The 15076-nt window shown below is 34.2% G+C and overlaps 2 protein-coding genes across 4 annotated transcripts; one reads left to right on the plus strand and one right to left on the minus strand.

The window, feature by feature from the left end:
- The first annotated feature begins 4940 nt into the window (after positions 1 to 4940).
- Positions 4941 to 5849, plus strand: LOC108342497 (stellacyanin). Its single transcript, XM_017580280.2, has 2 exons — positions 4941 to 5221; positions 5304 to 5849. Exons 1-2 carry the CDS (start codon positions 5023 to 5025, stop codon positions 5687 to 5689), a joined length of 585 nt encoding a protein of 194 aa, XP_017435769.1. The 5' UTR covers positions 4941 to 5022; the 3' UTR covers positions 5690 to 5849.
- A 2415-nt stretch (positions 5850 to 8264) lies between these two features.
- On the minus strand, positions 8265 to 11936 carry LOC108343140 (serine/threonine-protein kinase WNK8). Of its 3 annotated transcripts, none has more exons than XM_017581225.2 (8): positions 11770 to 11936; positions 11311 to 11636; positions 11192 to 11229; positions 10867 to 11094; positions 10090 to 10310; positions 9834 to 9991; positions 9287 to 9692; positions 8265 to 9213 (listed from the first exon to the last, which is right to left on the minus strand). In XM_017581225.2, the coding sequence occupies exons 2-8, from the start codon at positions 11359 to 11361 to the stop codon at positions 8468 to 8470; spliced, it is 1848 nt and encodes a 615-aa protein (XP_017436714.1). In that variant the 5' UTR covers positions 11362 to 11636; positions 11770 to 11936; the 3' UTR covers positions 8265 to 8467. The 3 variants fall into 3 exon arrangements, with proteins under 3 accessions (XP_017436714.1, XP_017436716.1, XP_017436713.1); XM_017581227.2 differs by having other exon boundaries at positions 11311 to 11628; positions 11770 to 11864; XM_017581224.2 differs by having other exon boundaries at positions 11311 to 11852.
- Between the last annotated feature and the right edge of the window lie 3140 nt (positions 11937 to 15076).

A 15076-nucleotide genomic window follows, 5' to 3' on the forward strand; every position in this document is an offset into this window, starting at 1 on the left:
ATCACTAGTCCAAGATGTTTATCCTAACTTCAACCTTGGGGACAAGGTTGATTTTTATGGGGAGGAAATGTCACGAGTGTAGAAGAAATGACTGATGAAATGCATGGGAATACCGTTAGAGGAGTGGGACACGTGGATGGTAATGATGAAATCATGGTGAACCGAAAAAGTGAGAGGAAAAGAGTAACTAAATCAGCACTCAAGGATTACGTTTGGAGGTTAAAGTAAATATAAAAGAGGAAAACAAAAGAAATAGGGTGTGGAATTTATGATCTGTCTTTCTCCTTCTCTGGCCCTCTTTGGGATTTCTTTATTCTCTGTTATGCTGTTTCCATTTGTTTCTCTATTCTGATACATGGTCTTAGAGTTTTTCATACTTCATTGTAAGAAACCCATACTTAATACATAATACAATACAAAGTGTTGTTATTCAATTATTTGTTGGGAACGATACTGTTACATGCTCATGTTTCCAGAAGTTGAACTTAACGGAGAAGTTCATGCATATGTATACCCTAAATCTTGATTTCAATACTCCCCTTACGAGTTTCCAGGAGGAATGTTTCAATTGTATGCCTAATCTAATGTGCCTCTCAATGTGTGATACAATGATTACAAATCTTTAGACAACTGTTGCAGCTCTCTCTAAGCTTCTCCTTTAGTTGAATTAAGGTTTCAATATTGATAGTATTGCTTTTGTTTAAGCCTCAACTGGGCACTTCGACTCTTATTTAGCTTCTCCCGAGCTATGTCTGTCCATACAGTCATTATTAGCATCTTTCGTTATTCTTTTGTACAGGCTAAAGGATACTAAGTACCTATACCTTACCCGTGACACATCCTAATGTGACTTCCTCATTTTGATTTTCAAATATTCACTAGTGCTTTTAAACTTGCACAATAGACTTCTATTTACACCAAACTAGTACCTATCCAAACGCGGTGGCAGATCCACAATCGAAGATCGAGCAGTCTTGCTTGTCCGGCCATCCGGCCTTATAACCTAAGCTAGCTTGATACTAATTGACTAAACTTTTAAATGTGTTGGTTTGATTGGCTACACTTTTTCTGACCGTTCAAATTCAAATTCCTATTTTTCTTCAGTGCAGATGATAGGACCCTGCATACAAACCACTTGGCCAGCATAGAGTATACCGCTCAGTGAGGAACGTTCTCCGTGAACTCTCACTCGCGTTTATTCAGCCTAGGGAACGTTCTAAGTGAACTCCTAAAGCGTATCGCTCGGTGAGAAAGGTTCTCCGTGAACTTTAACTCGCGTTTATTTAGCCTAAAGAACGTTCTACGTGAACTTCAAGAGCTTACCGCTCGGTGAGGAATGTTCTCTATGAACTCTCACTTGTGTTTATCCAGCCTACGTTCTAAGTGAACTCCTAGAGCTTATCGCTTAGTGAGGAACATTCTCCGTGAACTCTATACTGCTAGGGAACGTTCATAGTAAACTTTTAAAGCTCATTGATCAAGTAAAAAAAAGGAACGAAAACTAAAAGCTCATCGAAAACAGACTCCCTAATACAACGTGAACAACATCTCTCAAGTTCACAATAATCTCTGCGCACCTCTTCCAATAAAGAGTTTCTTGGGCTCGGGGGGCTTGTGTCCTGTATGACCATTCAGTCAGCCAAGGACCGAGCGGTCAACCATCCAACGAGGAAAGACCCGATAGAACCGGAATCGTCATTAATTGATAATTAATTTGAGCAATAACTGCTATTTATGGGCAATTAGGTAATTTATTCTGATTAATTATCTTTATTCTGAACGTCGGAGTGTTTTTGACAAGTACACTCTCACACGGTTTAGACAAAAAGGAGAGAGCAAACAATGTAACTTAGATTATAGAGAATCATGAACAGGTTTAAGTGCTTTGAACTAGAGACCTCAAAAGTCTTATTCGAAACACTTATTAAGTTTGCCTATCCATTACGGATTTTCGTAAAGAAATATATACGGGATTTAATATGGATAATCTTGTTGTCGTGCCCGAGAAATATACCTTCAAATTATGCACATCATGGTACACTCTCTTGTTCCATCTTAAAAGTCACTCATTTTGTACTGCCTAATTTACTTATCATAATTTTTCAACTTAAAATTGATGTGAAAACAATTATTATGTCATTTATGAACAATTTCGTGGCCAAGGAAGCATATTTTGTCAAACTCATGGTACAGATACAACAGTGGTATCAAAGACTAAATAACTAAGTACTTTAGGCAAAATTTTTGCACACGCGGGTCAACTAGAAAGATGTCACTCATTTTGGATTGCCTAATTTATGTCTCATCAGTTTTTGAACTTAAAAGTAATGTGGAACCAATTATTATGCCATTTATGAACAATTTCGTGGCCAAGGAAGCATATTTGTTAAACTCATGGTGCAGATACATTAGTGGTATCAAAGACAAAATAAATGGGTACTTTAGGCAAAGGTTTTACATAGGCGGGTCAACTAGGAAGATGACACTCATATTGGACTGCCTAATTTATGTCTCATCATTTTTTCAACTTAAAAGTGATGTGGAACCAATTATTATGCTATTTATGAAGAATTTCGTGGCCAAGGAACCATATTTTGTCAAACTCATGGTGCAGAAACATCAATGGTAGCGAAGGCAAAATAAGTGGGTACTTGAGACAATGGTTTTGCACAAGCGGGTCAACTACGGAGATGTCACTTATTTTGGAATGCCTAATTTACTTCTCATAATTTTTTTCAACTTAAAATTGATGTGAAAACAATTATCATGCCATTTATGAACAATTTTGTGGCCAAGGAAGCATATTTTGTCAAACTCATGGTGTAGAATAGCAATGGTATTAAAGACAAAATAAGTGGCTACTTTAGGCAAAGGTTTTGCAAAGGCAGGTTAACTAGGAAGATGACACTCATTTTGAACTGCCTAATTTATGTCTCATCATTATTTTAACTTAAAAATAATGTGTAACCAATTATTATGCCATTTATGAACAATTTTGTGAACAAGGAAGCATATTCTGTTAAACTCTTGCTGTAGAAACATAAGTTGTATCAAAGACAAAATAAGTGGATACTTTAGGCAAAGGCTTTGCACAAGCGAGTCAACTAGGATGATGACACTCATTTTGGACTGCCTAATTTATGTCTCGTCATTTTTTTAACTTAAAAGTGATGTGTAACCAATTATTATGCCACTTATGAGCAATTTCGTGGACAAGGAAGCATATTTTGTCAAACTCATGCTGCAGAAACAGTAGTGGTATAGAAGGCAAAATAAGTGGGTACTTCAGGAAAAGGTTTTGCACACACAAGCCAACTACGAAGATGACACCTTTACATCAAGGTGTTGTTGAACTTCTAATATTGACTTACATCTCCAAGAACCTTTAATTTCAACAACGTTGCTAAATGATGATCGAAACACACGCTTTTCGGAAGAAGCACAAAAATGGGAGGGTGGGAGGGAAGTCCTTCTCTCTAGGGTTCGGGTTCTCTCCAGCACTCCGGCTGTGACTACATCGGTGGGTTGGTGGGTTTCGTCAACGGCGGAACTCCAGCACTCTGGCGACACTCTTAATGGACACGAAAATGGGTGGGTGGGTGGGAGGGAAGAACTTCTCTCTAAGATTCGCATTCTCTCTATGAACTTGGATTCTTTCTGTAAAATGTTCGCATTCTCTCTCTAAAAGTGCCTCAAATTCAAATTCTTGAAGGTTAAATTGAAACCCTCTCAATTCAAACCTTGCCTCGAATTCTATTTCCATGTCACTTTACATTTTCTATTTTCATTTCCATATGGACCAGTCACATTTTGACACGTGGTCTGTGTCAAAATATTGTCAAACAATATTGTTAAATTATCATTATCCATTTAATATATTTAATATATCTTGAACTATATTTTATAGCAGTTGTATATTATTAATGAGTTGTACCAATTGAAAAAGCTGCATCTTTGATTAAGTATAGAGATTAAAACGTAAGGACGGATCAAGTAAAAAGCAAAAAAAAAATGGCATTAATAGTTAATTTTAAACATTTATTATTTCGTGAAACTAGCATTTATTGTGCATGTCGCAATCTAAATGTTCATGTTATTTTATATGTCTAATTAAATTGTAATTAATAAATAATATTTTTATACATTGATATTATATTATAAATTTTATTAAAATATTATATAATTAATTAAATATGTCGGCAATCTATTATTAATTAGAAATATTCTTTTTTTTACATTATTAAGTCAATTAAATAATTATATTGAATAACTCATTAGTTTTTATTTTTAATTTTGTAAAAATAATTACATTATCTTAAAGAAAAAAATATTGGTAATTACATTTTTAGTAAATATTTAAATAGAATTTACAGGACCAGAATTGTTTTTGTATGCATTTACTAAACCATGTGATGTGCCTCCACAGCTTGCTTGCTGCCATATCTATGCACCACATGATTATGTAACAGTACTGTTTCTCATATACACGATACAATTATGAAACTCCCAAACCTTTCAAACACAATCACACTGCCAGCTGCCACATGCCAATTATAGCCCTTGTAATATTTTTTACTTTTCCACTTTCAAATCAAACATAAAATTTTTTTAACACATTTAAATATTTTACATTCATTTAATATTAATTTTACTTATTTTCTATTTTTTTTAAATAATATAAAAATTTACACTTTTTAAACTATTTTATCTATATAACTTACGTTAAATAAATATAAAAGAGTGTCATAATATATTTTTCTCCGTTCAACCGTTTACTTTTACTTATGTCATCTTTTTCCAACAATAGTACCACATTCACACACAGCTTGGTTATTTTTCACACAAAAACCATCAATTTTTGGTCATATACTTGATTAGTATTTAGGAGGAAGAGGGCTTTAAGGTAAATTGACACTAAGGAATCATTCTGATATCATCTTCAAAAGCTTGCAGTGGCGCACTACATCTCTGCTCACTCGCTTCTTAAATCTAGGAAAATTCCAGTTCCTGGTCAGAATCAAAATGCCCTTTCTTAGAGGTTTTAGATTTAATCTCTTTTTGGTGTATCTCTTTGCTACTTGGGTTCAACTCCAAACCAAGGTGGAAAGTGACCAATACAAAGTTGGAGATCTAGATTCCTGGGGGATCCCCACTTCATCAAATTCACGAGTCTATGACAAATGGTCCAAATATCACAACCTCAAGATCGGTGATTCCCTCTGTAAGTTCTTCCTTCATATCCTGTACTCCCCATCTTTGCAAAAGCTTTGCCAATTCAACACTAATATGTCGAATATGTGCAGTGTTTCTGTACCCACCAAGCCAAGATTCATTGATTCAAGTGACAGAGGAGTCCTACAACAGCTGCAACCTTAAAGATCCAATCTTGTACATGAACAATGGGAACTCGTTGTTCAACATTACATCAGTAGGGGAGTTTTACTTCACCAGTGCAGAGTTTGGTCATTGCCAAAAGCATCAAAAGCTTCACATAACTGTGGGAGTTGGAGGAAACACCGACACACTTTCTCCGTCTTCACTGCCTCAATCCGCAACTTCTTACCCAACTGCTTTTGGCGACATTCCCATGTCTCCTTCTAGTACCTCTTCACCTCACCCAAATTTAAATTTTTCACTCATAGTTATTGGGTTCTTCCTATGTGCTCTCTTCCCGAGCCTATTAAGATAATTGCAAACATACTGATTTTGTGTTCTTTTTATATTTCCTAATGCATGCAACCCTTGATATGTATATTTTTTTTTTCAGTTTTAATTTATTACTCTTTGCCATTGTAAGAGTGGATCAAATGGTTCCTTAAAATTAATAAATTCTTATACAATTTATTAGATTTCATAATCTTTACTCATTTTTAATATCTTATTGTAATTGTTTCATCATTATAATAAAGTTATAATCTTATGGTTATGATCAGGGGATCCCTAACATGGATTTGGATGGCATTGCCAATTCTAAAATATTAGATGTTCCATTTTGATTTTGTCCATAACCAAATCGTGGGTTTTGCGACTATGTGGGAAATAAGAACGTGATAAAGAATACATAGTATATAAAAGAAATTAAGGAAACAAGGAAAATATAGTTTTAGCATGTGACATGAGTTATATCTCTTATAAAATTTAATAGTATACCATTTTTACATTTTTACGAGCTCTTAATGTTGCTTCTCTTTTGAAGTCAGACATTTTCATCATTATTTTTCTCATTGCATCTCTTGATTCGATATTGTTCGAATAGCATTTCTTGTTGTAGTTTAAGAGGTAAAAGGTGTTTCCTTTTGTGTACCTTGAATCCACAAGTACCGATGCAAGACCAAGAAATCACCCAACCTCATGCATATAGTCACAATAGTATTGTTAAAACTAATTTGAACATAAATAGTTTTCTTTGATATTTTAAGAGTATGATTACACGAACCAATATGTATATTTTTACACGAACTTGTTTTAAGTATAGATTTTATCATATTTGATTATTTCAATATTTCACTAAAAATAACAAGATATAGAGTATGGAGATATCCATTTCATGTCAAAAACATATTGATGACAAACTTATAGCCAAGGCTCCAACCACTAGAAGTATGACCAAGCTCCTTCAAGAAGAACTATTCGTAGAAGGAGAAACAAAGGTGTGTTTCACTTGGGCCATCATGGAAGAAGAAGGAATAATGTATGATTTAGGCCTTTTATTCGACCATGCAATGTAGGTTTGATTAAGGCTTGTATTAAGACCTAAGTAACATAAGATTTTTCCTAAGTTAGATATTCAAACCAAGTGGAAAGTATGTGTCATGTGTCATGTTTCCATTGAAGAGGATTTCCTTTTAAAAAAGTAGCCACATGGTACCTTAGGAGTGAAAATTTTTTCTTTTTGGTAGTAGCCACATGTCCCTCCACCATTGGAGAGGATTTTCTTTTAGTAGTGGTCACATGGAACTTTAAGAATGGATAAGATTGTGCTTTGTGAGTAGCCACATGTCCTCCCATCATTGGAGAGGATTTGTGGACACTTGTCCATTCTTTAGAAGACCTCATTTTTGGTCAATGAGAACAAAGGTGGGAGATCATGATTTTAGGGTTAGAAGGAGACACCTTGGCTTATAAATAGAGGTGTCTCCACCTTTGTATTTGATCTTGGAATTTAGTAATGTTATTGATAGCAACCTCCTTGGCTAGGTTGGGCAAAGGCTAGGAGATGTGCACGGAGAGGTGTTTCCTTGGATGAATGGTGTGGAAATGTGGTGGTAAATGGTTCAAGGATGATGAGCTAAGGTGTGGATAGGGTAGAAGCTCATGGTATCTAGGAGATGTGGTGGTGGTGGTGGTGTAGTGTTTGGTGGCTCCAAGAGAGGTTAGGTCAACTCAAGGAGGAAGGTGACCATAGGGGCCTCATGGGTTGCTCTAGTCTTGATCTTCTAAGATGAGTAGTATGACAAAAAATGGACAACATAACATTACTCAACATCAAAGATGAAATACAAGGGTGGAGACACCTCTATAGGCTAAGGGTGTCTTCTTCTAACCCTAAAAGCATGATCTCCTACCTTTGCTCTCATTGGCAAAAAATGAAGCCTTCTAAGGAATGGACAAGTGTCCACAAATCCTCTCCAATGATGGGAGGACATGTGGTCACTCACAAAACACAATCCTCTCCATTCCTAGAGTGTCATACTAAAAACAAATAATCTCCAATGGTGGAGGGACATGTGGTCACTACCAAAAGGAAATCATCTCCACTCTTAGGGTGTCATTTGGCCACTTCTAAAAAGCAAACCCTCTCCAATGGATGCATGACACATGGCACACACTTTCCACTTGGCTTGGATGTCTAACTTAAAGAAAATCCTATGTTACTTAGGCCTTGATACAAGCCTTAAACAAACCTACATTACATGGTTGAATACAATGGCCTAGATATCCTACACTACTCCTCAATACATGCTTCATGATAGCTCTAAAGGTGGCTCACAAGTTAGAGTTGATGTCATATTTTTGGATGACTTCCACTCTTTTGAAAATGCTTGACCATGGCTAGGTGATTTGCCATCATTCCCTCCCTCTTAAAAAATATTTGCCCTCAAATCTTCAACATGGAACAAGGCAAACTTCCTTATCTTCTTTGGAGTTTTGTATGCTTCTCCACCAGGGTCAAATACCCATTTTATAACACAAGTTAGAACAAATGTTATAATAGTGAGTAAATGAAGAATCTAGCTCCCAAAAATGATACACCTTAAATCAAATGAATGATCAAGAGTAGGAGCATCTTTGAAGCTTTTATTTATCTTGTGTTAGATGTATATGTTTGAAAGACTATCCATTCCAACAAAAGACTATCCATTCAAAGCAAAACGTACAAGCAATCAGAAATAGAATGATGTTAAAGAATGCCAAAAAAATATTAAAAACAAAAACAATAACAATCAAACAAAATCATCGTAATGCATCACGTAACCGGTGTCTTCCTTGTCATCCATCTCCTTTTTGCATTCTCTATGGCTTCCTCCCTCATCTTCACAAGCTCACGAAAGCATTGTTGATACTGTGTTTCTATTGCTTCAAGCTCCAACTGCAGGTCGTCTGAAGGGTCTTTGTCAACTATAGTAAGAGAACCAGTGCTTGACATGTCAAAGTTTTTAGATGGGCTGCAACATGAATTGATTAGAGAGCCTTCTGAGTTCTCTGAATGATTCTTTTGTCCATCCTCTTGCCCACTAAACCTGTCATCTGAATTGGAATTGAATACATCAAACCCCTCCCAGAATTCATCAAAAATGAAAATGTCGGGTTCCACATCTTTAGAATCTGAGGCAATCGTAATCCCACACTCTGCTGATATATCTGACATAACAGATTCTTGCTTCTCCTGATAACCTCCATCCACAGGCCCCGGACGAACTAGATCTTCATACATCGTCTTCATATCGTAATCACTTGATTGTAATGGCCAATCACAGCTCAACTGTTCATTCTGAACTTCTGAAGGGGCCCTGTAATGATCTGTCACAGATGAGAGGTTCTCACACAAAGGCTTCCAGTTGGGCTCAAGCTTAACAATCATATCTTGTATTAGCTCTGCAATGACAGACACATCCTCATGTGTGAGTTCCAGATGTTCCACCATCTCCTCAGCAATGGAAATTGCTGTATCAGAATCGATGTAGAATGGAAAATGGATATTCCTTGCTCCACCTACATACATATATACTAAGTATTAACAACAGGCATATACCACACAGTAACAGGGGAACAGAAGATATCTCACCACGTGCATCTGCAATTCGCAGTGTAAGTGAAATTGTACTTTCAGCATTTTTCTCCCCTCTTAGCCTAAATTCGTTATTCTCAGTCATCTTCACAAGATCAAAAGTTGAAACCTGAGAAATTTCCTCAATTCTTCCCACAGACGAGCCTGGTGAGCTACGCCTGGAGTTAAAATCTATCTCCATGGGATGAGGCTTGCACACTGGTGGATTCATCAATTTGATATGAGGACTATTAGGCAGCTGCAGTATATCAGGATTGATCTCCTTTGCGTTTTCAGTCGCAAGGAATGGGTCTTTGAGTAGTTCACATGCGGACAGTCTCATTGATGCTGGAACTAGACATTTCTCTATGAATTGCTTCACTTCAGGATCATTTACTTTAGCAAGAGCAGCAGGCTTTATACCCTAGAAATAAAAATAAAAAACAAATTCATGAGTAATGACCAAAAAACAAGATAAACCAGTCATAAATAAAAAAATAATTAAAAAACGAGAAAAATAAAACAGACATGAAATATTTAACGAACTCCACTGAAGCAGACTTACAGAGGAAACTTTCTTATATATCTGAGCTGGATTTTTACATTCACTGTACGGGTACTCGCAGGTGATCATTTCCAAGATGCACATACCAAAGGAATATATGTCAACAAGTTCATCGTAGTCCTCCTCATAAAGCTCTGGGGCCATGAACTCCGGTGTACCTGCACCAAGATTGAAAAAGGTTGCCATCTGTTTAATTTACAAGGCCTCATTGAGCAATAACCTCAGAAGTAGATCACAAGTAAATCTATTATATTACCGATGACACTACGGGCAGTAGGCTGTTGCATAACAATTGCCAATCCAAGATCTCCGATCTTAACCAGTCCACTATTCCCATTGACAAAAATATTGTCACATTTCAGATCCCTGTGAATGACAGGAGGAGTCTGACTGTGCAGAAAACACAAGCCACGGAGAATCTGCCGTGCCCAGTTCTTAATGGCTTTCATATCCACATTCTTATGCTTCTTACGGTACCTGTACAGGCAAGACACACATGAATAAGATAATCACAAAAGTAGGAAAGCACAAAAGCATAACCCCTGTACTTTTTAGAATACCAATGCATGCATTTTCAAACAAAAAACACATGTTTCAACGTGAACGAGTGATTAAGAAGAACATAGGGTTCCATCTTAATCAATTTAATAGCGGCAAATAATGTCATCAAAATCAACTCTATGAAACAGAAAATAAAACAGCTTATGGGGAGAATTCAGCTAACTTAGCTCATGAGAAAAAGAAAGCAAAAGGCTTGGTCCATTTCAGATTTAGAAAATCTATAACAGAAGAAGAAGAAAACCACATTTGAACGTAAATACCCTGGGCACACACCTCAAATTACATCTACCGGATAAGACACTATCTCAATGTAAATACGTGATTCAGATTGGTTTAGACACTTGTCTCGATCAAAGAATCACATTCAACAAACGACAGAGAGAATATCAAGAAAATCAATCCAACCAAACCCTAAAATCGAATGAGGCAGAACAATAAAAAGAACTAGTGTAGGAAAATAAGAAAACTGAACTGCCTCAAACTCCCGGAGGTGAACAACTCGGTGATCATGTTGACAGTGGCTGTGGTATCATCGATCCAATAATTGTACAGCTTGATGACATTGTCGTGCTTCAAGGTCTTGAGCAAGTGAACCTCCGAGTACAACTTCTCCAACTGCTGCGGCGTCTGCACAACGTCCTCCGCGCTGATCCTGTTCCATGCAACCTCGATTCCATCTACTTCGTCAAACGCTTTGTACCTGCCCCCGTTCAACAATCAAATAACAACAACATTCAAAGAATTCAATAACAAACCAACAAAATCCCCACAGAAATGAGTCGGAGAGAGATACATACACAGTCTTGAAGGCTCCTTTCCCCAGCACTTCATCATACTGAAAAATAAGAACGTCACGAAGATCGATCAAAGAAACCAACAAATAAACAATGAAAGCAATGATAAGAAGGTAACGCACCCGCGCGTATCTGGAGGTGGGGTCTTTCTCGGTAACGTGGGAAGAGGCCATGGCGCGAAGATAGATAGATATAGAGAGAGAGAAAGAGATAGAGAGAGAGAGAGAGAAAGATAAGAGGTGAAATATCAAAGAGGATGAGGTTCGGAAAAGGCCTCGCAAGCGACGGCATAGGAATCGAACGGCGATCGGAATCGGTATTCGATGGAAGACATGCCGTGGAAGGATCGGAGAAGAAGAGCGAGAGGATTGTGAAGGTTGTTGCTGCCGCTGCTGCGCTTAGTCATTGATCCACCCTCCCCCATGAGGCCTCTATCTGATCTGCATATCTTCACTCAAAATTCAACAACCCTAATTCTAATTCTAAACCTAATCCTAATTTTCTATACCCAATTCCAATTCAAACTATTTGAATCAATTTTGTCACAGAACACAACTTGGAAAGGAGATGCACGTTAATACCTGATGATTCTTCCTTATCTTTGCTCTGCTTTTCCTATCTTTTGGGGAACACGCTACACAACACGATACGATGCACTTTTTGAAACAACGATTTACATGATTTTATGCATTTAACATTCAAGTAAATATTATAATCAATTTTTTTTAACCCTATCTTTCTATCATATATCTCCATATTACCCTTATCTTCCTTTTATCTAGAGTGGCCCACCACGGGTTCCTATAAATTTTCATATTTTTATAGGATCCTTTTTATTTTTGTGGTTTCTACAATTTCAGCTTCTGTTAAAACTTCAAGTTATTAGATAAGATAAACTTATACAAACATTTAATTCATTATAAAATTAGAAAGAGTATATGAAAATTTACTTTACGTTGTTAAGTTTAATGACTTTAATAAAGAAATATTTCATTTTAAGCTTTAAAATTATATTACAGAGATTTTCTTAAATTACTATTTTTTTTCTCTACTTCCTTTAAGATAATTCTTTTGTAGAAGAAAATGTTATTGAAAGAGATTAAAAAATAAGTGAATATATATATATATATATATTCTAATATTTTTTATTCAGTTACAATATAAAATCGCTATAAGAGAAACACAAAAAATAACAAATTACATAAAAAGAAAGTTATATCATAATATTGTAAGATCCGGAAAAAAAATTAATAAGCGAGATTATTCTAGACAGTTATTAATAAAAGATAAAATACTTTATTTTATATCATAACATCTCCGGATAAATTAATAATATAAAAAGTAAAAATAAAATAATAATAATAAATAATATAAAAATAAAAAACAACATAATAGAAAAATATATTTTTATTTAATGGAAAACGAAAAATATATAATAAACAAAATAATTTTTTTAAAAAATATTATAAATTAAATAAAACAATTTTTTTTCAAATTTTTAAACTTTAATTCAACGAGAAAATACAATAGCAAATAATAATAAAATAAAATAAATTCAATTTATTTTTAATCAATTTCCTTAGCCCAAGAATGTAAGATCCGAAAAAATAAGAGATATTGTAATATTTCGATTTTTGAAATGTCATATGTTATTAAAAATTAGTAAAATTCAAAATCCATCCTAATGTGAAAAACGTATTTAAAAAAAAACCTATCCAATTACATTATTTTGAGTAATAAAATAAGGAACTTCAATTATATTGTCTTAACTTATAAAACAAAAATAAATTTAAATAAATCCCAAAATTATTTCTCATCCTCTCGAATCAGTCACGCATCTAGAACATATGTAACATTATCTCCTCACGTTCATCGCTGATAATTTCATTCACAAACACACAAACTCAAACATATATGAAATAAGCTACCGATAAAACAATCATAAAAAATAAGTGAATATATATATATATATATATATATATATATATATATATATATATATAATCATTTATATTCACTTACAATATAAAAATCACTATAAAAGTAACACACAAAATAACAAATTATATAAAAAGAAAAAGTTATACCATAATATTATAAGATCCGAAAAAAAATTAATAAGGGAGATTACTCTAGGTAGTTATTGATAAAAGATAAAATACATCTAATTTCATCCGGATAAGTAATAAATTAATAAATAATAATAAATAATTTAAAAATAAAAAACAGAATAATAATAAAATATATTTTTGTTTAATGTAGGTAAAAAAGAAAATAAAAATATAACAAATAAAATAAAATAAGTTTTTTTAAAAAAATATATAATAAATTAAATAAAACAAATTTTTTCCAAATTTTCAAACTTTAATTTAAAGCAAAGAAAAAATATAATAACAAATAATAATGAAATAAAATGAATCTTATTTGTTTTTAATCAATTTTGTCAACCCTAGAGCGCAAGAGTTCAAGGATTTTATACATATTTTTTCATAACAATTATAATAAATGTCTCAGATATTATTTGATTTGATTGATTTTTGAAATATATTGTCATCAAGACCAATTATGTCCCTATATTGTTCATTGTAAATTAATTTACAATTAAGACAAGATTACAATGATATTACGATTGTATAAATACATATCCTATCGTAAAAAAAGGACAAAAAGATATAGAGACACAAAAATACATATATAGAGAGACATAGATAGAGAGAGGAGAAAAGTATAAAGGAGAATAAGTTCTTGAATAAAGGAAGATCTGCCAACGACAATTACTAAGGAAGAGATTGTTGGAGCACCGAAAGTTTGGAAGTTATATGAAAAGATAACTGTAAAGTTTGGAAGGTATGGTGTAAATGATGTATTGGTGTATTAAGGTTTATTCGATTAGCTCACTCGTACTTATTTGTGTGTGTGTGACGATGATCGTATAATGTTTATGCTATATGGGGGTAGATGCATATATGCTCGATCTCGGGTAGATGTGCGAGATGGGACAAACTTTCAACAGTGATCTTATAAAGTCTGTGTGGTTATTTATTTTAAGGAAGTTTTACAGATTTATGTATTTGCAAACATTTGAATTTGAATATTTGAGTTGTAAAAATTATTCTCCATTGCGAAATTTTAAATTTTGGCGCCTTTTAATGACACTCAGAAAATTAGGGCTGTTACATAATCTAGGGTAGTTAGTAACATGTCTTGTACAATATTAGATGATATAGATAGGTTGTTTGATTATGATTGGGCAAGTGTTGTCCACAATTTTTTGGTTAAGAGTTTAAATAAGGAATCTATGATCATACATGAGTGTGAGATTTTGGACTCCATTGGCATTAGTGGAAATGTTGCATTGTTGCAGGTAAGAACATTATGATCTTTGTTTGGTATGTTTAAATTGTAAAAGAGTTATTGTTGATGGTGATTTAAATTGTTTTCGTAGCTTTGGGTCGTTGAACGTCTCTATTTAGTAGTTTCCGATCATGATGTTGTCTTTCCTAGAATCCTAAATTAGCCTTCATGTATGTTGAGGACAAAGAAAATAGAGTTGTTCCATAAAAAGGATGTAAGTAACTTGATATCTTTGGACGCATTAACTTTGGAACTAAATATATTTTAGATGTACTAACTAAATATCTTTGGATGCATTAACTTGATATCTTTTGGATCATTTAGTTATTAAAAGAACTAAATATTTTTTATGTCGATAGATATGGTGGGAGTGGTTCCTTCATGAGAAAGACCATGGCAACCTAATTATATGTGGTGCCGTTCATTTGGATGAAGGGACAATGTCGTAAGAAGGTGTGGATGACGTTAGTGTGAGTTAGGAAGAATTATTGATGAAGAAAGTAAACGACAACCAAAGGAAAATTGAAGAATTGA

Source organism: Vigna angularis, chromosome 6, assembly GCF_016808095.1.
Source record: "Vigna angularis cultivar LongXiaoDou No.4 chromosome 6, ASM1680809v1, whole genome shotgun sequence".
NCBI classification, from domain to species: domain Eukaryota; kingdom Viridiplantae; phylum Streptophyta; class Magnoliopsida; order Fabales; family Fabaceae; genus Vigna; species Vigna angularis.

Excerpts from the sequence above, each read along its gene's own strand:
- LOC108342497 (XM_017580280.2), top strand. The coding sequence starts at position 5,023 with ATGCCCTTTCTTAGAGGTTTTAGATTTAATCTCTTTTTGGTGTATCTC. Across the intron at positions 5,222-5,303 it reads CAAGATCGGTGATTCCCTCT|TGTTTCTGTACCCACCAAGC; the intron begins GTAAGTTCTTCC and ends GAATATGTGCAG.
- LOC108343140 (XM_017581225.2), bottom strand. The coding sequence starts at position 11,361 with ATGGCCTCTTCCCACGTTACCGAGAAAGACCCCACCTCCAGATACGCG. Across the intron at positions 9,693-9,833 it reads TATATAAGAAAGTTTCCTCT|GGTATAAAGCCTGCTGCTCT; the intron begins GTAAGTCTGCTT and ends TTTTATTTCTAG. Across the intron at positions 9,214-9,286 it reads GCGAATTGCAGATGCACGTG|GTGGAGCAAGGAATATCCAT; the intron begins GTGAGATATCTT and ends ATATGTATGTAG.